General features: G+C 38.1%; 1 protein-coding gene across 1 annotated transcript; it reads right to left on the reverse strand.

Moving 5' to 3' along the window:
- Window positions 1-215: 215 nt before the first annotated feature.
- On the reverse strand, window positions 216-21,497 carry gtf2a1 (general transcription factor IIA, 1). The gene is made up of 10 exons (XM_057823538.1): window positions 21,317-21,497; window positions 14,793-14,894; window positions 13,554-13,737; window positions 13,369-13,433; window positions 11,158-11,233; window positions 10,945-11,069; window positions 10,552-10,656; window positions 8,185-8,448; window positions 4,706-4,798; window positions 216-1,869 (listed from the first exon to the last, which is right to left on the reverse strand). The coding sequence occupies exons 1-10, from the start codon at window positions 21,344-21,346 to the stop codon at window positions 1,762-1,764; spliced, it is 1,152 nt and encodes a 383-aa protein (XP_057679521.1). The 5' UTR covers window positions 21,347-21,497; the 3' UTR covers window positions 216-1,761.
- Between the last annotated feature and the right edge of the window lie 445 nt (window positions 21,498-21,942).

The following is a 21,942-nucleotide window of genomic DNA, read 5'->3' on the forward strand; positions in this document are numbered from 1 at the left end:
TTATAAAAATATTTTCTAAAGGTTGAAAAGTTACCCAGTGTTGCTTTAAATTTCCTAACAGCATAGTAAGATGAGAGGGGAAAAAACCTTGACATAATTTCTCAGTTTGAGCTAAAATTGTAACAAAATCTTTTGTTACACCATAGCAAATATATATACTTTCAATTGCATTTCTACTGATGCTATGTCATGTTTAAACTACAGAAATGAGTTTCTGAGTATAGTGGAATTTATAAAACATTTTATTGAACAATACGTTTCAACAGCTAGTAGAAGTCACGACAGAGCAAAGGTCAAAACATTTCTCAGACACCCTCCTTGGGAAGTACAAGAAGAGCAGGAGTACAAATCAAAAAGGCACACTCAACATTGAAGTACAGTATGTGGGAACAACCGTGACTCTCTTCTATGAGCCATCATTCACACAGAGCTAATGAATAAAATCAATTACTCAATTTTCTTTAGCCAGAAAACATTTTTGGGACCGCTTAAATGCCAAAAGACACCAAGGTTGCTCACATGAACACGTACAAATGCTTCCTTCTTAAGGTTGACGTGTATTCACAATATAATCAGGGAGCCCACTCACTAGTGAGTTAACTCCAAAGCCCCCACAAAACATGTACTTTAATATTTCTGCAATAGGTTACTAAAACATTTGAGAAACTCACACCATTCTGTCCCGCCTAACCCCATTTGAAATCCTCTCAATAGAAAACATGCCTGTTAGAAAAATCAAGGACTACAACGAACACAACAGGACATCCAAGATGATTGGTAACAATGTCACACAGCTTTGCTCAGCCAACAAAAAAGGAACACTTATTTGATTGTAAGAGCACAGTTTGGTGCAGATCAGAAAAAAAAAAAAAAAAAACTTTCATGAATAAATAGAAAATTGCGTCAAGTGTTGCGCTAAAAGTGGTAACATACAGTTTTCTGGGAGGTTTAAAGGGTGCTCAGTTATACAATTGACAAACGCACACGCAGAGTGAACACACTTGACTACGTAAAGCGTACACTCGTATTAGTAAACTGAAGGCTGCAGAGAAATCAATTAAACAAGGGATGGCGCTGACTATTTTGCTTGGTGGAATGACGCTACTGAAAAGCTGACAAGGGGGAAAGAAGAACATTTGGAATCATTTCTTGCTTGATTTAAAATAATGCCTTTAAACAAGTATAAATTATGCTAAATTTCACGTTATTCAACTTCTCTGTTATAACCCTTCAATTTAAAAGAAACTTTAAAACAATTAAGCTCTTTAAACCTCAGCATCTTTCTCAAAAATTCGTAGAATGAACAAAAAGAAAAGTGAGGCCAGAAGTAACTTCCGGCAGATGTGAAGGCAGCAATCTCTAAGTTTCAACTTCATTAGTGTAGACACGCTGAAAGTGTCAAACAACAAGCAGTGCATTTACACACTTTCAATGTCATCACACTCTGGTCCTCTGACACGTGCATCCTGTGAAATGATGTGAGGGAATTCACTAAGGTAAATGCTAGAAGGCTGAGAAACAAAGAGGGCGAGTTTCCCTTTCGCTTTCAGTTTCTCATCCCGCAAAGCTGTTTGTTGAGCGACCAGTGACATCTGGCTTGTAATAAAGGATCTTGCAGTCCTTTGAGTTCTTAAAAGACTCGTCAGACTTGCTGCAATCCAATCCAGTCACAGGATAAGGATGGATATTGATATAGGCCATTAACTGGATAGGAGGAGTAAAAAAAATCCTGATCCCGTTGCCTGGCTTAGTCGTCCACTCTCACCATTCGGCATCCCCGATGGCTTTGGAGAAGACATAATCTCTTCCGTTCAGATTCATGATCCCGTCCTTCAGGTGAAATTTCCATTTGTTCTTACTCCTGTGGATCTGCAGAATAAGTCGGGAGAGTTGGATGACTTTCAAGACTGCGAGGGAGACGTCAGGCTTGTCAGTTGTTACGTGAACCACGTGTCCAGAGGTTGTGCCTGCCCAAATTTATGGCTAGGTATTGTTTGAATTTTATCTGATACCGGATACTATAAGGTACTTTTAAAAACAGTTCTAGTGCTCAAATGGTGCTTCAACTGATAGTACGCGTTGCTACATTATGCACTTTCTGTGTAGCGTCTCGTATACGAAATTACTGAAGGATGGCTGCTTACTGAGCCAGGTCGGGTGTACAGTCCCGAACAGAAGTATTTGCACACTTTGTGATTTTGCAAGTTCACCCACTTAGAAAATGAGGTCTGACATTTCAATCATAGATGCATTTCTACTTATAGAAAAAAATAATAATCCAACTCACATTATATGATTTTTCCATAATTTGTAATTTACTGTGGTTCATTAGTTTTGTACCCCTGAGAATCAGCAATAATTATGACACTCAAAGAGTTGTCAGTGTACCCTAAAAAACATTAATTAAAATTCAGACCTTTACCTATTTTCCAACTGGGTAAACTTTCAAAATCACTGAGGGTGCAAATACTTCTGCTTCTCACTGTATATAAATGCTACACTGTATGTAGAATTCTTATAATTAATTAGTTGGTCGGAGAGATGAGAAAAAAGATTTGTGCTTAGAATTCGCATTAGCTAGTGATTAGCATTACGAGGTAGCAGTTAACTTTTGAGGAGTGATTATTACCTCATGTATGTACAGTATTTTCATGACCATAGGGCGCACCGTATTAAATTTCGCAGGCTTATTTTCGGGTGATATTATTTTTATATTTAACACAAACACAAAGCGCACTGCATTATTGGGTGCATGAAAAACATACGCTAGGATGCGCACTAGCATGGGCGTTAGCGTATTTTTCTTTAAAAAGGCAGCGGGAGCAAAACTGAGTTCAATTGTACTTTATTAAAGAATTTAACAAAGTACTCACATCAATCAATCTACAAATCCATCAAGGTCGTCATTTTATGTATCCAAATTGAGCAGCTGGGCTAGGTCTCGATCAAACACGGCAGCTCAACTTTTCTTTAGGCAGCGTCTTCCTCTTAAAAATCACCATAGGTGGCAGTTTGTTTTGCGTAGGTGATAGCCTTGAGTGTGAACTCAAACCATACAGCTACTGGGAGCACGCCCCGTATCACACGAAACCTTCTCCCTTTAAGTTTCTCATGCGGCTCTCACTTACGTCCGCCTTTTCAGAAACTGCTCAATCAGACACTAACATTTTGGTACTCAGTCCACACAATAGGCGCACCACGGTATCAAGCGCACCATCAATTTTCAAGAAATTTTTCAAATTTTAGGTGCGCCTTATGGTCTTGAATATATGGTATTTATAAAAAAAATTTAAAACAATTTCAAATGTAAGTAATTTTAATAAATGTTGTTCATTTTAAATTTCTGCCTGTGCTGCTGAAAAAATATCCTAGAGGAAACACACCATACACATCCAATTTATATCCACATACAAAAGAAGCCCAAAAAGCCAAAGTCGGATTTGAAATAGGCATAAGTGCACCGTTCACATTGTTTGAAAAAAATTCAGATACGTGTTGTATGTGGGCAAAGAAATCAGAATTGACCTGCAGTGTGAACCTAACCTTATGATTTCTGGCACCCATAATCAATTCACTTTCAATGTTAGAAATCCTGTAGCTAGATTTTTCATTTAAAAAATAAAATAAAATAATAATAATAAAATAAAATGCAACAAGCAAGCTTGGTCACAGAGTACAAAAGATTGAGAAGAGGGAATTCCACAGGATTCAGAAATGCTGCGCAAATACGCAAATATTATAATAAATAATGTCAATGTGAGTGATTCCTCACAAAGCGTCTGACGTAAGGCTGTGCCGTGGATTCGCTCCAGTGTTTGAATGGGAGACTTCTATTTTTGCCAGACGTCCTAAGCACAATGCATTAACTCAGTGCAGCGAAGGACTAGCAAAAGGAGAGGTTCTATGTGGCTAATAAAATCAATAAATTAACTAGTTCTACACGTGATAAAGCAAGGAGCCAATTAAATTTTTCCTTACATTTTCATGAATTTTGATTGTTCATTAGTAAGTTAAGCTAGGCTAAATTATGTTGATCCTTTCCACTATAATTTGAAAGTATAACATTAGCTTTCATTGGTCATGATACCCACCGGTACTGGTCATGCTCTAAAACTAGTGCTACAACGATTAATCGATTAACTTGAGTATTCGAATACAAAAAAAGATCTGAATGAAATTTTGCTGCTCGAATATTCGTTTAATTAAAATGGCATTGTAATGGTTTCTTTTCAAAGTGTTTGCATTTAGTTTTATTGATTTGGGTGGACAGACGACCCTCTAGTCTACCTCATTTCACATGGCTGAATCCATCTGCTCACTGTCAAGACCAACATAAGCTAAGTTTTTGTTTGAGTTAATGGTTTTTTTTTTTTTTTTTAACGCATTAGTAATTTAGTTTACAGGTATATTTAGCCATTTTTGTGGAAATATGTGTCTGAACCATAAAGAGCATTGGAAAAAAAAAAGTTAGCATTTTATAGAATTTAAGCTAGCGGACTTTTGCTATGTAAGTTAGTCAACTGTTGTTTTGTTGTACATAGTTCCTCATTTATTTATTTTTTTATACTCTTTGAGGCTCAGCACAGGTATTTTAATCCGATTACTCAATTATTCAAACTAAATAGTTCATCGATTAATCGACTACTAAAATAATCGATAGCTGTAGCCCTACCTAAAACTGACTAGATCAATAATGACGACTCACCTTATCATACTGGCACACAACTACATTCTCTGTGTCAAACAGCTCCTGGTCCTCCCCATCATCACTCACATCATCTCCACTATTCAGGGGCTCCTCACAAGGAAAAATCAACAAAATAATGAATAACAATCCATAAACAAACACAAAACTAATGAAGCAAAACTTTGTGGGCATTATTGTAGCAAAACTATTTGTAAATGGGTACCTGGATTCACAAATACGTAACCACAATCACGAATATGTAACTCATGTTGCAAATATGCAACTTGAGTCTCAAATATATAACTCGAATAACAAATAGTCATGAGTGTGTACCTTGTGTTATCTATAATCACAGGTTTTCTGGATTGGATATGATTTTACACGTGATTTTTGCTACACCACTGAAGTCACAAATGCTCAAATTAAGTCACACATACGTAACTGGTTGCAAATAAGCAAACAATTATGGAAACTAAGTCACAGACAAGTCAATGTGCAACTTCAGTCACAAGTGCGTAGCTAAATTCACAACTGCGTACTTTATGTGTGTTGTGAATACAGAGTTTTTGGAGTGGATGTGATTTTACATGTGACCTTTGCAACAGTCCTGATGTCACAAATGAGTGTGGAGAGTTGTGTCTGTGGCGCACCTGTTGGTAGTAGATTATACCACCAGGGGGCGCAAGCACTAATGTCAGTGGCTTGGCCAAAGTGATTGTTCCAGTCTCCAACATTATGTCAATGGAGTCGGGCCAGCATGAAGTAAATAATCGTTATGTTGTTCTAATTTACATTGGTTTAAATGCTAAAGAAGAAAAAAAAAAAAGAAAGAAAAAGGGTGCATGTCTTTCAAATAGATGCTAAATTGAGTTAAAATGCATAATGATTTAGATAATAAAAAAAATCCAAAATACAAAATAAAACACTTTTATAAATGTATAATTAGTGACAGCAGGCATCTATAGTATAACCAAAAAAATAAGCTTTCAGCCTGCTTTCATCTGGAATGTGACTATTTCACAACAATAGGAATCAAGGGGCTAAAGCAACGTAAATTACAACAACATAACAATTATTTACTTATTTCACGCTGGCCGGATTCCATTGTTGGAATGCTAGAGGCTGGAGTGGTCTGTACAGCCGTGCTACTGACATTGGTGCTTGCGCCCCCTGGTGGTATGATGTACCAAAAACAGATACACCACACACATTTGCAGCCTTTCCGCGGTACGACTGGAGCAAAGCCTCTTGCAAAATAACTTACATTGCACAAGCACAGTATTCACAACACACATAGAGTACATGTTCGTCAATTTAGCTATGCATTTGTGACTTCAGTTACACATTCATGAATTCAGTTACATATTTGTGAAAAAATTCACATACAAAATCATCCAATGCAGAAGCCATATACGTAATTTTCGGACTATAAGGCACACTTGACTATAAGCCGCCACGGTCTGAACGGGACAAGTCGCATAGAAGTGGACCATTTCAAATCCGATCTGAGTCACTTTCGTATGTGGTTCAAATCCGATCTGGGGCACATTTTTTTCAGAACGTGACTGGAGGTCTGAACTGTCAAGACTCCCAAATCGGAATTCATGCAGCAATTACGTCAGCAAAGAGCAAGAGGCACGGAGGACGGCAGCCATGTAGGCATTAGCGCCTAGCTTGAACTCTGCTTTTAAGCACAAAGCAAGCTTGACCACAGTCATAGAAAAATAAAATGAAGAATAAGCCTTACAATTTTCGATTTTCATTCTGTGCACCGAATGAGCAATATTTTATTATTGCACCTAGTCGGGGCAAACTGACGCACCCACGTCATTTCATGCACACACGTCAAGGCTCATGTGTGTGCGTGTATGCGTTCTATCAGTCCATATAAACTTTTTATATAACACTAAACGGGAATTATTAATGTCTGTTATTTGTGTCCTCTTTTTGGAAATCAAAATATGATCACTCTTGGATAGACATACAGCTAGCATGTGTCATTTGTTTTGATACTTCTGCGCATATGGGTCCCTTTGCTGAGCGCATCTCGGACTGCGAATTAGTGCGCATGCGTGATACTTGAACGGTCTCAATGGACAAAGGCAGTCTGAATGGGCACGCCAAAAAAACAGATATGGTAAAAAAACAGATTTTTGCATTAAGACCTGTTGTATGAACCTAGCCTTAGTGTCATCCAGCAAATTATCTCAGTTTTGAATGGATGTAAAAGATCCGAGCTGGACACAAACGGAGTTAGTGACAAAATTTGCCAGATGGCATTTAATGACATCTGTCATAAGCATTCATTAATGCCAATGACATTGTCATGTCATAATTATGACGGCCTTATGATGCCGCTGTCAAAAAAACTTACATATTAACTAGTGCTGTCAAACGATTAAAATTTTTAATCGAGTTAATTACAGCTTAAAAATTAATTAATTGTAATTAATCGCAATTAATCGCAATTCAAACCATCTATAAAATATGCCATATTTTTCTGTGAATTATATATATATTCTGTAAAATAAATTGTTGGAATGGAAAGATAAGACACAATATGAATATATACATTCAACATACGGTACATAAGGACTGTAGTGGGCAATTCACTCTACTGTCATTTAAATCTGTCTATGCTGCCCTCACTCCGAAGCGTCTACTTTTTCCAAAGCTAGACAGCTAGTGAACGACGCCTTAATAATCAGACTTCTTCCTTTTTCATCTGATTTATTAATAAAATGGCCTCAAACCATTGTCCGTCGTAAAACTACCAAAAAAAAAGTACACAAGCATTGCATTAGCAACAACGTTAGCTTAGCACGCTATACAGGTTCACTAAACATAAACAAAAAGCGTCTCATACAAAAAATATAACATTTCGCTTATTAACATAATATGTACATTCTTTACAACAACCATACTTACACACAAATCTTGTCCAAGGATCATATAAGCACAACAGAGACGTCGTGCAGCCATATTGAACTGGCAAGTAAACAACAAACCATGTCGCAAAGCGACCACAAGAGTTCGCTGTTAGACAGCACAAAAAGCCTTGCTTTAAAACTTACCAAAAGGCAGAATACTGTCTCAGCGGGACATGTGCGTTAATTGCGTCAAATATTTTAACGTGATTAATTTAAAAAATTAATTACCGCGCCTTAACGCGTTAATTTTGACAGCCCTAATATTAACCCAAACAAATCAACAACTAAGCCTCACTGGACTATAAGCCGGAGGATTCAATATGAGGGAAAAAGATAAGCAGATAATAGTCCTAAAACTACGGTAATTACAGCTCAAACGAAGTACACATTCCTGACTTAAGTTCCACATTTGTGACTGGAGTTACATATTTGCATCTCAAAAGACACATTTGCAACTCGAGTTACACATTCGTGACATGTGATATTTGCAAGTCCGGGTACGTATTTTCAGATAGTTTTGCTACAACAATACCCCTATACAAAAAACATAGTGGGTACTTTGCTTACCTCTTCCACCTGCCCATCTTCTCCCCCGTCCTTATCTTTTTCCTCTTCCATGTCCTCATCATACTCCTCTTCATCATCCTCGTCTTCATCTGACGATGTGTCGCCAGCGCCGTCTACCTGCAGCATCATGGGAGGCTGAGCTTGACCAGGGGCCGCCTGCTGAGCCTGGCTCTGCACCTGGGCCTGTGGCACTGCTGCACCCTGGGCCTGCTGGACCTGTGCTGCCTGACCTGGCTGAGGTGCCATAGCAGCAGCCTGCGTAACCTAATAGGACAGAAATGAAACATGAGACAGACAGCTGTGAGCTCACAAAACTAGAGGCTATGGCCAATAAATACATGTCAATAATTCAGTGAAATGATGCTAGCCTGGGTTTGCGTGGGTTGGATTTTGAATAGGATAAATTACAAACTTATATATAACATAAATTACTACTCACGTACCTGTGTTTGATGTGCTTCCCTTCATTTACAGGGTCCCCCCAGGATTGATAAATCTAAATTCAAGACTTTTAAGACCTTTTTTAATGCCATTTCAACTGAAAATTAACTTTTTTCGCACCCATTATTTAGATAATATTGAATCATATTAAAAAAATAAAGCACTGAACATCAAATTTAACCTCAATCACTAAGTGTGTTTGATAAAAGAATGCACATTTATTGAAGATACAATTAAAACATTTAAATATAAGGTCTTTCAGATTTTTTTCCCCCAGGATAAAATTGATTTTACACTATTATTGTAAAGCCACTTCAGAAATTACATTTGCAATACAACAGGTTTACCTTTTAAGAGGACCTAGTCAAAGTGGTAGGTAGGTGATTGTCAAGTTGGCCACCTTAACTGTAAAGTGCTTGCAATTGGCAGTCAAAGTTTAAAAAACAGCCACTAAATGGCAGTAGTTTACCATTAATTACCACAAAAAAAAAAAAAGCTACACATGACCATTTCCCTTGGTAATCGTTTTTTCGAATCACATTACAAAAAGTAAACAAAACACATGTTAATCCTTTGTTAGCTAATGAAGACATTTCTTTTAATCAGAAAATCCATAGTCTTATTTAATCAAGAAAAACGTTTAAATATACCAGGAGGTGTTTCACTATCACCTACATTATAATTTGCCTATCACCATGCCATGTTATTCAGATCAACGTTACCCCGCACTCGTTCCAATAATAGACAGTGTCAACCGTGTTGTGTATCTGAGAGTGATCAGTGAAGGTGAATCTACGACTCCGGTTTATCCATGCTAAGGCTAGTACACCTGCCAATACCCCATTGAACATGGCTAACACTTGAGTTAAAACTGCGAAATTCACATTCATTCGAAAGGCAAACTGTGCAGAAATACACTATTGCATCTAACACATTTTAATTGGAGAAATTGGCAACTTACTTTGAAATGTTAAGCAGGCCCACTGCCTTCGCATGACCCATAAACTGCGACCCAAAGTATCTGGATGCGACTTGGTCGCCGATCCAATACCTCACATGCTCGTCCAACTGTTTGGACTTGGTTGTCTTGTTGAGGCTTTCGTCGAACATACAGTGGGGAGAACAAGTATTTGATACACTGTCAATGGGAAAACCCATTGGCAGTGTCTCAAATACTTGTTCTCCCCACTGTAACAACTAAGGCACCTGGGCAGTTCCTTGCGTTAGCACACAGTACTGTGCGATTGCCTGCTGTTATGATGTTGATGCTAATGATGCTAACGGCGCGCACGCACGAGGTGCAGTGCATCGTAAAAATTCTATGCGTCATCTTCGTTATGGATTTAAAAAAAAAAAAAAAAAAAAAACTTTGTCACAGATATAATTTAGGTTGCACTGAGATGTTCTTCAAAATTAAAACCACGGTGAAGAAATTCCAGACTTACGACAGCTAATTTAATACTTTTAATACCTTTAATAATGGAAAACTAAATTCAATGCTTTTTTAATACTTTTGATAACCCGCGGGTACCCTGATTTAGATTTTTTAAAAAAGCCACAACTGAATAGTTTAGGATGTTTTAAGGGATACTTCTCATTAAAAGTCCATCTAGTTTGATTCATAACATGGTTTTCACTTCGGTAAACACTGACTGTTTGGAAAATTAATCTGTCTCATATCTGACCGTTGACACATTGAGACAGTTTTGATTCTTGAAATAGTAGAGTTCCTGTTTGCATCAACTTCAGTACATCTGGTAGGAGAGCTATGGCAGTGTTTTCTTGGCACTGTGCTTTGCCTCCTAACTTCAATGCTTTGCTCTTAGCAAGAAGGTTCCGTTCTCTGTCCCCATTCACCAGTTTTAATAGCATCAGGGGAGAATACACATCCTCCCATTAGAGTTCAGACATTTTTCAAATGCTGACCTGTGTGCTGCCTTGGACTTTATTTCCAGGAGCTAAGACGAGCTGTGGCTGCTGGATGATGACCCCTGTTTGCTGAGGAATGCCTCCTTGAAGAGGAGCCAAGACCTGGATATAATGCAATGCAACAAATAAACTCAATAAAATACAAAGAAGAATTCAGCCTCATACATAGAAATAAAATACAAACTCAGGCACATCAAGTAAGATGTTCTTTCTGAAAAGGTTGCTGATGGATTTGATGAGAGAAGTGAAAATTCTCATAAATAGTATATTCTGAGTCACCATTGTTTTTCAAGTTTTTTCTTTTTCCTCGGTTACTTTTACTTCCTCAAAAAGCTATTTCACCAAGTGAGGATGTACTGTTGAAAGTGTCCCTGAGTGATTCAAGACTACCTGTTGTATAACTGGAGCCTGCACTGAACCAGGCTGCATCTGCTGCTGCAGTAGGATGGGCTGTGATGGCTGCTGGATGAAGTACTGAGCTCCATTCGGTGCACGCAAAACTTGCACGAACTGACCTGAGGAAACAAGCCCCACAAGACTTATCATCTCAAGATGAATTCAGATTTTCGCACATGAAAACAATGTGAGAAGTGTAGTACTTACCCGAACTGGTGATGATCTGTGGGTATGGTGTGACCCCTGTCGGCAGAGCCAGAGCTGCTTGTGTAGCAGCTGCACTCTATAGGTGGAATACAATATGCAAGTGTAAGAACCCAATATGCAAGAAGATTGTAAAAAACACAAACAACATGTAATGTGCTTCTCTTAACCGTGTCTGCCTTTCAGCATGCCAAAAAAACATTTCATAGATGCATACAAGTCCCGTAATGAGTAAACAAACACATTTCGCCACCTGCTCACTGTAAGAAGGGGAAAAGGTCACTGTATACAGCTGAGTGAAATGGCCTTTTAATAATAACCAATTTCTAAGACAAATTACTTGTAAAATGGACCCTTTAAGCACATTATTTTAACAAAACAGTAACATTGAAGACGACAAGTTAAAGTAAACCCTTCTGGGGTTAATATAACAAAAATCTCTAACTGATTGTGGCAATAAAAACGGTGCTGCTTCAAAACTAAATTCAGCTTTATCCCTGATGCTTTTAACAAAAGACATTGTACACTGCTGGTTTAGCCGGTGTTCTGACGAATGTGTATCCCGGTCGAATTGATATCCAAAGTGCAACAGAGCATGCGCATGACAACCATGCCCCTCCATTTTATAGTACCTTTTGACCACTTAACTCTGTAAGAAATTACGTATATGAACAAAAAACTACAACAGAATATTGATGATATTGCGAGAGAATAGCGTTAGGATGTTAACGTCTGATTAACAGTAAACATGTGGGTTGCCTGGGTTTTAATAGTGTTGATTGTTCAAATAACAATATTGACATTGTAGCGGGAGTATCTAAATATTCAATATAATATATCTATATGTAATGTAATTTTCGGACTAGAAGCCGCTACTTTTTTCCTTCATTTTGATACCTGCGGCTTGTAGCCCAGTGCGGCTTATTTGTTGATTTATTTTGGTTATAAGACCATTATAATTATGACATGACACTATCATGGGCATTACTTAATGCTTATGTCATTAAGTGTCATACGGGAAATTATGTCACTAACTCTGTTTATGTCCAGCTTGGATCTTTAACATCCATTCAAAAGTGAGATAATTTGCCGGATAACACTAAATGACATCTGTTATAAGCAGTCATCAATGCTCAGGACAGTGTCAAGTCATAATAATGATTGTCTAATGACAGTCTTATGGGACTACTGTCAAATAAGGTCTTACCAAATGCCATAACTAGCAATTAATGAAACAACTGGTACAATAACTGAAGAACTATTTAGCACAGAACATGAGTTTTGATTGTTATTTACATCCGTAGCGCTGCAATGTATGTCAGGAGGCATGTTGACAGCAGGTGGCAACAGAGGTTGACTGTCTCCCCCAAGGGAGCAGTGATCGCCAAATGAAGCTTCTTAAAGTGGTTCATTTGGTCTTATGACAGTCGTATGATGCCACTGTCGAATAAAGTATTACCGGTTAATATATTTTGGTGTAAATATTCCATAATACTTTAAGGACAGCTGCGGCTTATAGTCCAGTGCGGCTTAGCTATGAACAAACGCCGTTTTCATGCCAAATTTTGTGGGTGGCAGCGTAGTCAGGTGCGCCTTAAAGTGCGAAAATTAGGGTAAACAGACGTGTCAAAATGTAAAGTAGATTTGTTCAACATTAAGGGATATTACTTCGTCAAGGGTTACCAATTCGTCTGAACACTGGGTTTTTGCCTTTGTTTTGAAAAAACTGACACAACACTTATAGTGGATTTGGTGTGTGGATAAATGACTGCAATGTACTAGTCGGCACCGTGACTTTGTAGCTGTGTGATACAATTTTGTATTGCAGAGATATGATATTGAAAATAAAAGGTAATTATCATTTATAGTTAGATTAACCTATGAATGGACTCTTGTAATTAATTTTCCTCACTTTGTAATATTGCTACTGGGTAAACTGTGGGCATACTTGAGTCTTAATTGACGCACTGTGTTGTATCTATCATAACAATTGCACTTTACTGCATTTTTTTAAAAAGCGGTTGTACAACAACACTGTTGACAACGCCCGGGGAGTCTTGAAATTGGCCCCGATTCAAAATTCAGTCAGCCTCACAGAATCCACACCTAAAACTGGTTTGGTACAAACTGATGAGCCTCATGTTTTGTTGAGACTAATCATACCAACCAATGAAATAAGGTTTTCTCTCAAGTATATCTTAAATTACACCTTACCATCCCTGTTGTTGTCATATGCTGGAGAATCTTGGAATCTGGTACAATTACTTGCTGTTGGGGTGCTGCAGAGACAATTCGTCAAACTTGTATCATCCAGTATGAACAGACTATCTAGCAGACATTTTTGGTAATGTCACATATTGTCATTTAAAGAAGAAATACATTCCTAATAATGAACTAACCTTGTTGCTGCTGGGGAGGCAGGATGACTTGCTGGGCCTGAGCTGGCTGTGTCACCTGCTGGCCTTGTTGTACTTGCTGCTGTGATGGCTGTTGCTGCTGCTGCTGTGCGGCCTGAAGGGCTGCCTGTTCCTCTGTATGGAAGCCCTCCACTGCCTTGGACTGCAACAGTTTGCTTTCCCATAGCTCATGTGAAACAAAAATAATACAACTCAACTTGTCAAATTCAGAGTTGTATGTTTACTTGACTCATAAAATCAATTAAACATTGCAGTCTTTTTAAAAGTGTTATCGTCAACACACATTATGGTCACTTTCCTTCTAGTATAGCGTGCTGCTATATGGTAACTGTTTTTACTAGGGCTGTCAAAATTATCGCGTTAACGCGCGGTAATTAATTTTTTAAATTAATCCCGTTAAAATATTTGACGCAATTAACGCACATGTCCCGATCAGACAGTATTCTGCCTTTTTTTAAGTTTTACAGCAAGGCTTTTTGTGCTGTCTAACAGCGAACTCTTGTTGGTTCATTGTTGTCTTGCCAGTTCAATATGGCTGCAGGACGTCTCAGGCTGACGCCTACGTTGTAATGTTGTGCTTATATGATCCTTGGACAAGATTTGTCCGTAAGTATGGTTGTTGTAAATAATGCACATATTATGTTAGTAAGCGAAATGTTATATTTTTTGTATGAGACGCTTTTTGTTTATGTTTTGTGAACCTGTATAGCGTGCTAAGCTAACGTTGTTGCTAATGCAATGCTTGTGTACTTTTTTTTGGTAGTTTTACGACGGTCTAAAGAGGACAATGGTTTGAGGCCATTTTATTAATAAATCAGATCAAAAAGGAAAAAGTCTGATTATTATGGCGTCGTTCACTAGCTGTCTAGCTTTGGAAAAAGTAGACGCTTCGGAGTGAGGACAGCATAGACAGATTTAAATGACAGTAGAGTGAAATGCCCACTACAGTCCTTATGTACAGTATGTTGAATGTATATATCCATCTTGTGTCTTATCTTTCCATTCCAACAATTTATTTTACAGAATATATATATAATTTACAGAAAAATATGGCATATTTTATAAATGGTTAGAATTGCGATTAATTACGATTAATTAGTTTTTAAGCTGTAATTAACTCGATTAAAAATTTTAATCGTTTGACAGCCCTAGTTTTTACTAACAGTTATAGCTATTTATCATATCCTCTGCTGTGAAAGCCTATTGCAAAAATGCACTTACCGTTTTTAGCTCCAGAAGCACTTGTTCATCCACACCCTCATCGAGGAACAACTCACGCACTTCATTGATCACATCTTCAATCACAGTCTTGTACAGTTTAGGCTACATGGATGCAAAACAAATATTATTTTATTGTGGCAAGCCAATATCTGAAGTGCATTTGCAATTTCATCATAACAGCAATGACTAATTTGTGGTTTCCAACAACAAGCTTGATGGCAACATTTGCGTAAGGGGTTTAATCCAGCAATTTATCTAATCATATTAACTTTAATGCCTTTTTGTGATTCCTCCTGTCTCTTTGGTTTCCTTTTGATGACCCTCTTAAACTTATAAACTGCTTCCCTCTGAGAACATCATGTTTCAAGTTTTGCAATAATGGGGTACAGGTGACCAATTTTCATGAAATGGTCATAAAATATTGAAATGTGAATACGCAAAATGAGGACTGTTACATCCTCGATTAGTAACAATGTGTGAAGCACTTGTGTTCGATGTAAGGTGGGATGGAAACATCCTAGTACATTGTAAATTGGCAAAAAATGTACAGCAGTTTTCAATTTACAACCTCAAAAAATGATTGCGCACCTATTCAAAATACCAATTATACAACTGCATGTTATCACAGTTATGATTTTGAGTCATTTGCCTTACAAAGTAACTGCTCATATTCCAAAAACCTTTGTGAATTTTGCCGTTCAACTCAGGTTGTGTAAAATGAACAGCAGTTTTTTCGCTCAAAAAATCTCAAAGGAAGTGATATCTAGATGACTATGTGGCTGACAACTCTAATCACTTGCAAGTTATAACTTTACTCGCCAGACGTTATTACCGACGTCTCCGTGACACGTACAGAAATATGACTACCCCTATAGCGTTTAGCTTTTGGCTTTGACTTTTAATACAGTGGGAGACAATGAAAAGACCAGTGTGTTTAATGTCTAAAAATGTTTAATGCTGACAGGAGGAAGCCAAATCAATTAAGACGTCACTTAAAGACATTAAACCCCAATCACATTGATAAGCCGCTTGGATTTTTTCAGCGAAAACATGCTGAATACTGCCAACAATCATCCTGCTCTGTCAGTGTTACATCAGTGAACCAGCCAGAACTGTTAGCATCATATAAGGTAGCATACCAAGTTGCTCAGTGCCAAACAACCCCACGCCATAGAAAAGAAGCCGATATTGATTGCATCAAAAATAAAAACTGTCCCTCTGTCCAATGACACTGTCGTTTTTGTTCTATATTTTTTTCCCGGTCATATTGTCCTCATGACTTAATGTTGCTAATCAATTTGAATTTATAAATTCTTTTGGGATTTTATTAAATTTTATTTTTCCAATATCAAATGGTAAAAAATGTACCTTATGTGTATTTATACAGTTTGGATGGGACTTATTTTTAAATTCATGCCAATTGATGTGCTTTAAGTCTTTTCTGTTACAAACAAAACAAAGTTAATAAAGGCATATTCCACTGTAAAGTGATCTATATTTTTTCTTTAATATTAATAAGGACGCAATGTTATGCAGAGGTGTACTTATAATTTTATAGCCAAATGATACTATTTACACTACAGCAGGGGTGGGAACCCTTTGGTACCTCAAAATATGATCCAATTTGCGATACATAGCTAATGATAACGATGAACTCATGCACGATATGACGATGCAACAATTATCGATGGATTGGTTAGGAAATCATCCTACAAATCTACAAAAACAAAACAAAAACAATTTATATACAGAAAAATGAGCTATCTTCATCCCTCTTCTTTCAGTTTATCACTAGTAGATGTCCAATCCATTTGAGCTGGGAGGGTGGCACCGAATGAACCCCTCCCAGACCAAATGGGCCCCTCCCACTTCTATGGCGGTCAGTGGCAGTCACCTCCTGTTGATTTTGGGGCACTTTATGGGTCACTTCCTGTTGATTTTGGGTTACAGAACAGGAAGTGGCCCGAGTATGAATAGGCAGTGATTCAAGCTCAACAGAAAATGACCTGTAAATTCCCTAAAATGAACAGAAGGCGACCTGTGAATGCCCTGAAAATTGGAAAGCGTGACTGTGAATGTTCTGGTTTCAAAAGAACGAACGTTCATTCACCTCTTCCAGTCTAGGTTAATAGAGGAGGCAACTTGTTCATGTTCAGTCAACTAAATATGTCAAGGCTGATCCAAGTTCGGCCTAAATAACGTTCATTTGCCCTTCCAAGTGTTCTGCCAAAATGTCCTACCTACATTGGCGAAACGTCTACACAAGGTGAATTTGACAGCCAAAGTACTACCGTGCGCTTTCAACTTGTTTTGTTTAGTGTTTCTTAACTTTGCTAAAGGTACCGAACCCCGCTAGTTTCACATGTGGAGTCACCGAACAGAATTAGAAAATAAAGCAATTTTTTTCAAATTCAAAACCAATACATCTAAGCTAGCAAGCTAATAATTTAGCACATTCCGGTTCAAAATTCTACTCATTTTGACAGCATGTTATATAAAGAAGCTCAAATTTGAGACCACGCTGCCCATTGGTCTGTTGTATTCTCTCATACAAAGTGCGAGTCGACCTTCCACTGAGCAAACCAGTTCCTCCTCCCATCAGATCAAAGACTAGCAGTTAAAAGAAACGTCTCTTTTTCTCTGCCAAACACCTTAGACTTAGGGGCCGTTTATATGATGACTCTCCGACAATACGAAAAATTTCAAATTTGCATTTATATGGGCCCGTCTCCATTCGAACAATGTCGCAATTCCGCATGAAAACGATGTAGTATTCATGCCCGGCCCTAGGGGGCAGTGCAGATTTACAAGGCGACAGCGAATGATGCACTTTGACCCCACCAAGTTCCTCAGCCCGGAAAAAAAATATGCACGCCCACTCGAAGCAATGGCATTTTTCTTTTGTTCAAAAAGGCACAAAAATGGAAAAAATAGCATATTTAAAAATATTATTAAAATAGTAAATTAAAGCCGACATCCCACAATATTTGCTGTTTTTAATGTTTAGTAGAACCGCTGCGGACGCTCAATGTGACGTGTACGAGTGCTGACGTTATTGGCGCGGTCTCGCGCCGCGGGAGCCTTTGATATGCATGCGGAGCAAGCCCCCCCTCAATCGAGTTCTTTCACTTGGAGGCAGGATTCAGAATTTTTCGTCTTCGCCGACACCATATGCACGCGAGGCCATTCCTCTACTCAGTCATTGAGTCTTTGTGTCGCAGAGTCGCCATGTAAACTGCCCCTTACTCACTGAACCCCTGGGGTTCAATCAAACCCAGGTTAAGAACCATTGGTTAAGATGCATACAGGCAGAACGTACTAAAAAATGCCTTAAGAAAATACTTAAATGTAATTATATCAAATAAGGACAGTTTAAATATGCTACGTGTCTAATGTGGTTAACAGATCAACACTGCTTTAACACCACCACAAGAAAACACTATGATTAAAAGTATGAGGCAATGAAAGAGTAATAAAAAGAACTCAATAAAAACAAAACTAGTGAGTAACGTATTGGCCCGAGTATAAGACAGCACTGATTATAAGACTTTTTGAACACCAAATTAATTTTTATAGAGAAAATAATTACAGTACATCTGAAACAAATAATTATAACAACATATTTTAGAGAAAAAGCATGTTATTTGGCCTCATTCAAATGTTAATATCTGAACATTTAAGTAAACTATAAAGTGCAATCACATTTTTAAATGAATGGCTTCTGGTTTTTCAAATGTAAATAAACCAATCTATTGTGATAAAACAACAAAATTGCAATGATGTGCATTAACGATCAAAGTGAAGGCTAACTGTAACTGTAGTCTTGAAAAAAATCTGAATAAGGAAAAACATTGCAATAAAATAATGAAAACTGGTTAAAGTTGAGAATAGCTGAGCCCTGTCATGACAGAACATCGCTTCAATGATATCTGGCGCCATCTAGCGTCGTGAATGGGTATAATGTCTAAACCGCGAATATAAGACGACACCCACTTTTTTTAGTCTTATTTCAATGCAAAAAACACCGTCTTATATTCGGGCCAATACGGTACTTGTTGCTTTTAACCGATGTGCGCATGCATACAGATGTTTGCGCAAGCGCATTGAGCATTGTGTAGCACGTCTCGCCACGTAGAAGGAATAGCCGAACACCGGTCTTAATGAATTGGGCATCGTGCGCCGTCAATGGCAGCCATAGAGTTAACTGAAACATTATTATGGTGGAAGATGTTGGTAGCAATTTATTGGTTCCTTTTTTTTTTAAACATTGAAGCCTTGTTAAAACGATATTTTGATGCTTGCCATAAGCAGTGTTGTTAATAGCGGCGTTACAGTATAACGGCGTTACTAACGGCGTTATTTTTTTCAGTAGTGGGTAATCTAATTAATTACTTTTCTCATCTTGGCAACGCCGTTACCGTTACTGAGGACGGAAAGGCATGCGTTACTATGCGTTATTATATTGGTCGAAAAGTCTGAGGGAGACGGACTCACCGAGACGACAGAACAGAGCAGGAGTGGGGAGGAGGCAAGAAAAGTTGTGACGCCGAGTAAACGCGATGCTAGGTAGCTCCAATAATACCTGTTGTAGCCGATAGCGTACAAACTACACCCGCATGTTATGGTAGATATGGTAGACATGGTAGATATCACATGTACTGTATATAGATATCACTAGATGCAAAATGACAGACACAGCACTAGATGCGTTAGTAAACAGCCGCCATCTTAAAGCAGTAGACCTTTTATTACGGCTCTGTTGTAGAGAACCTTCCTAGCGAACCTAAGTAACTTTTTATCTAAAATACTTCTAAATCGGCAAAATCTTGACTTGAATCTATCTTTAAATGATGACACAGTTTTAAAACTTTCATACGTCGAAAGTAGAGAGAAGGGAACTAATGCAATAATGGGAGCAATTTTGACAACTTTTAACAGTTGATTCAGGGTAAAGGGTAAATTAGGGTAAAGAATTGGGCTCGGGCCAATTGTACCAAAAACCTTCACAAAAAACTTTACATAGTGTGGCCAATGTTTTTGTTTTTTTTTTGAGAAAAAAAAAAGTAATTATCACCAATTACTTTGCCAATTAATTAATTACTCTTACATTCAGGTAATTGAGTTACTAACGCAATTACTTTTTGGGAGAAGTAATTTGTAACTATAATTAATTACTTTTTTTCAGTAAGATTAACAACACTGGCCATAAGTGTATCGATAACCTTTTGGGATGGAAAGTATCACGATATATCACCATTTCGATATTTTGTCTCACCCCTAATTTACAGTGGCGGCAGAGTTGGGGCGGCGCGAAACGTTTAGGTCTTCCTGGGGGGGCTGACAGAAAATAGAGAAGCACTGATTTAAATTCAAGCAATTCGCACTTTACTGCTCATGTCGAGGACGGTAACTTCCGATAATAACGCCAGTAAAACGTCCGAACGCAACATTTTACAGGCGGCTCGAGTAGAACCGAAGCGACAACACACTAACAAAAAGAGGACAAAGAAAACACGAGCTACTGTCGTGACGTTCTCTGATTTGTCCTTCCTTCTCACTCGGCCTGGGCTGCTGCTCCTCCACTATTTAAAGCAGTCTGCCGTTTATAAACGGAGTCGGTGACGTAACGTCGAGTAACACCATCCCATCCCGGCCAGTCTATATAGAGAGCCAATATGGCGGTATAAAACCAGGCAGCAGCGAGGGAGGAGGGCCAGAAGCGGGAGGAGAGAGAGGGTGGAAGCCATTTTACGGAGCAGCTCGACAGCCTCGCTAATTTCGCGTTGAATTGGCAGTGTTGTCCCTCAACTATCGTATTTGTGGTCAGCGGGATAAGGCAGTGTAGTTTTTAATGGAAATAGGAATTATTGCGTCTAAAATGGAGTGCAAATGCTTTACTGGGCCTGCATTGTTGTCTTCGTGTCGTGGAATGGTGGACGATGATGATGATGCACACTGGGAGCGTTTCCCTCGCGATTTCCCCCTACTTTATTTCATCACAAAGAAACAACTGGATCGCGATTTTTATATAAGGTGCTTTGCGTACATTTAAGATCTTTAAAATGAGGCACGTACATTCGGCTGTTTTCCCATTGGTTGCAGTTTTTCCACGTGTTGGCGTATATGCACTCGACTACAGTCATCGCCACAAACGATCAAAGACAACCTAGATGAATTTATTCTATCGGTCGTCAGTAACATACAAAACGCCTAAATATGGAGGCAACCTGGCAACACAACAAGAGCCAAAAAAAAATGTCACAATTACTTAAATTTGACTGACATGTTGTGGAAACACACATTAAAATTTTTTTTAACAGAAGTTTGAAGAAAAAACTAGATTCAAAAACTGATTTCAAAACGTCCCATTGATTGAACCTAGTTTAATTTGTATGTGATGGTGCAGTGTGTAAATGCTTACATTAATGTGATTCAAATTTTTTGTTTTTAAATCATGTGTTCAACAGTTTTCCATTAACTTTACCCCATTTCCCCCGTTGACAATCCTTGAGATTGATCCTTACCACTGGGTTCGAGTTAGCCGAGCTCGCCATTATACGCGTAGTGTAAAAAACACACGGAAATTGGCGAGAAGTAAAGAGCCAAAAATGACCAAAAAACTGTTAAAACAACTGGGAACGGTATTCTAAAACAGCCGGCATCACTTTTGTAAATAAAACAGTTTTGGCGGTCTTATTTACAATCCCGGGCTGCGAATCCCCAGCCGTCCTCCGTCCGTCGTTGTTCCGCTTTATATACTGAGCGAAGGAGCTGCGAGTGCGCGAGACATAGGGCAGAGTCGAACGGCCAATATCGCGAGATTTACAGCGGAAACGACACAGCAGAGGACACGTATGTTAAATTGCATTCTGGGAAATGTAGTTTATATTGAACATTCACGCTTTTCTTCTTTTATTCGTATAATTTATACAAAATATTTTATATTCTAAAATACAGTTTATGATTCTGCTCTACTAAAGCGCCTTGGATCATTGTGATGAACACAAATTCAATTCTTAAAAAAATAAATAAATAAAAAAGATTAAAAAGCAGTAATTGCAATTTAATGAAGTGTTACATCAGACAAAATTTTTAAAAAATATTTTGGTATAATTAATGTCGGACATTAAAAGTGACACATTCTATGGCA

The sequence above is a fragment of the Corythoichthys intestinalis genome, chromosome 19, assembly GCF_030265065.1.
Source record: "Corythoichthys intestinalis isolate RoL2023-P3 chromosome 19, ASM3026506v1, whole genome shotgun sequence".
Lineage (NCBI taxonomy): Eukaryota > Metazoa > Chordata > Actinopteri > Syngnathiformes > Syngnathidae > Corythoichthys > Corythoichthys intestinalis.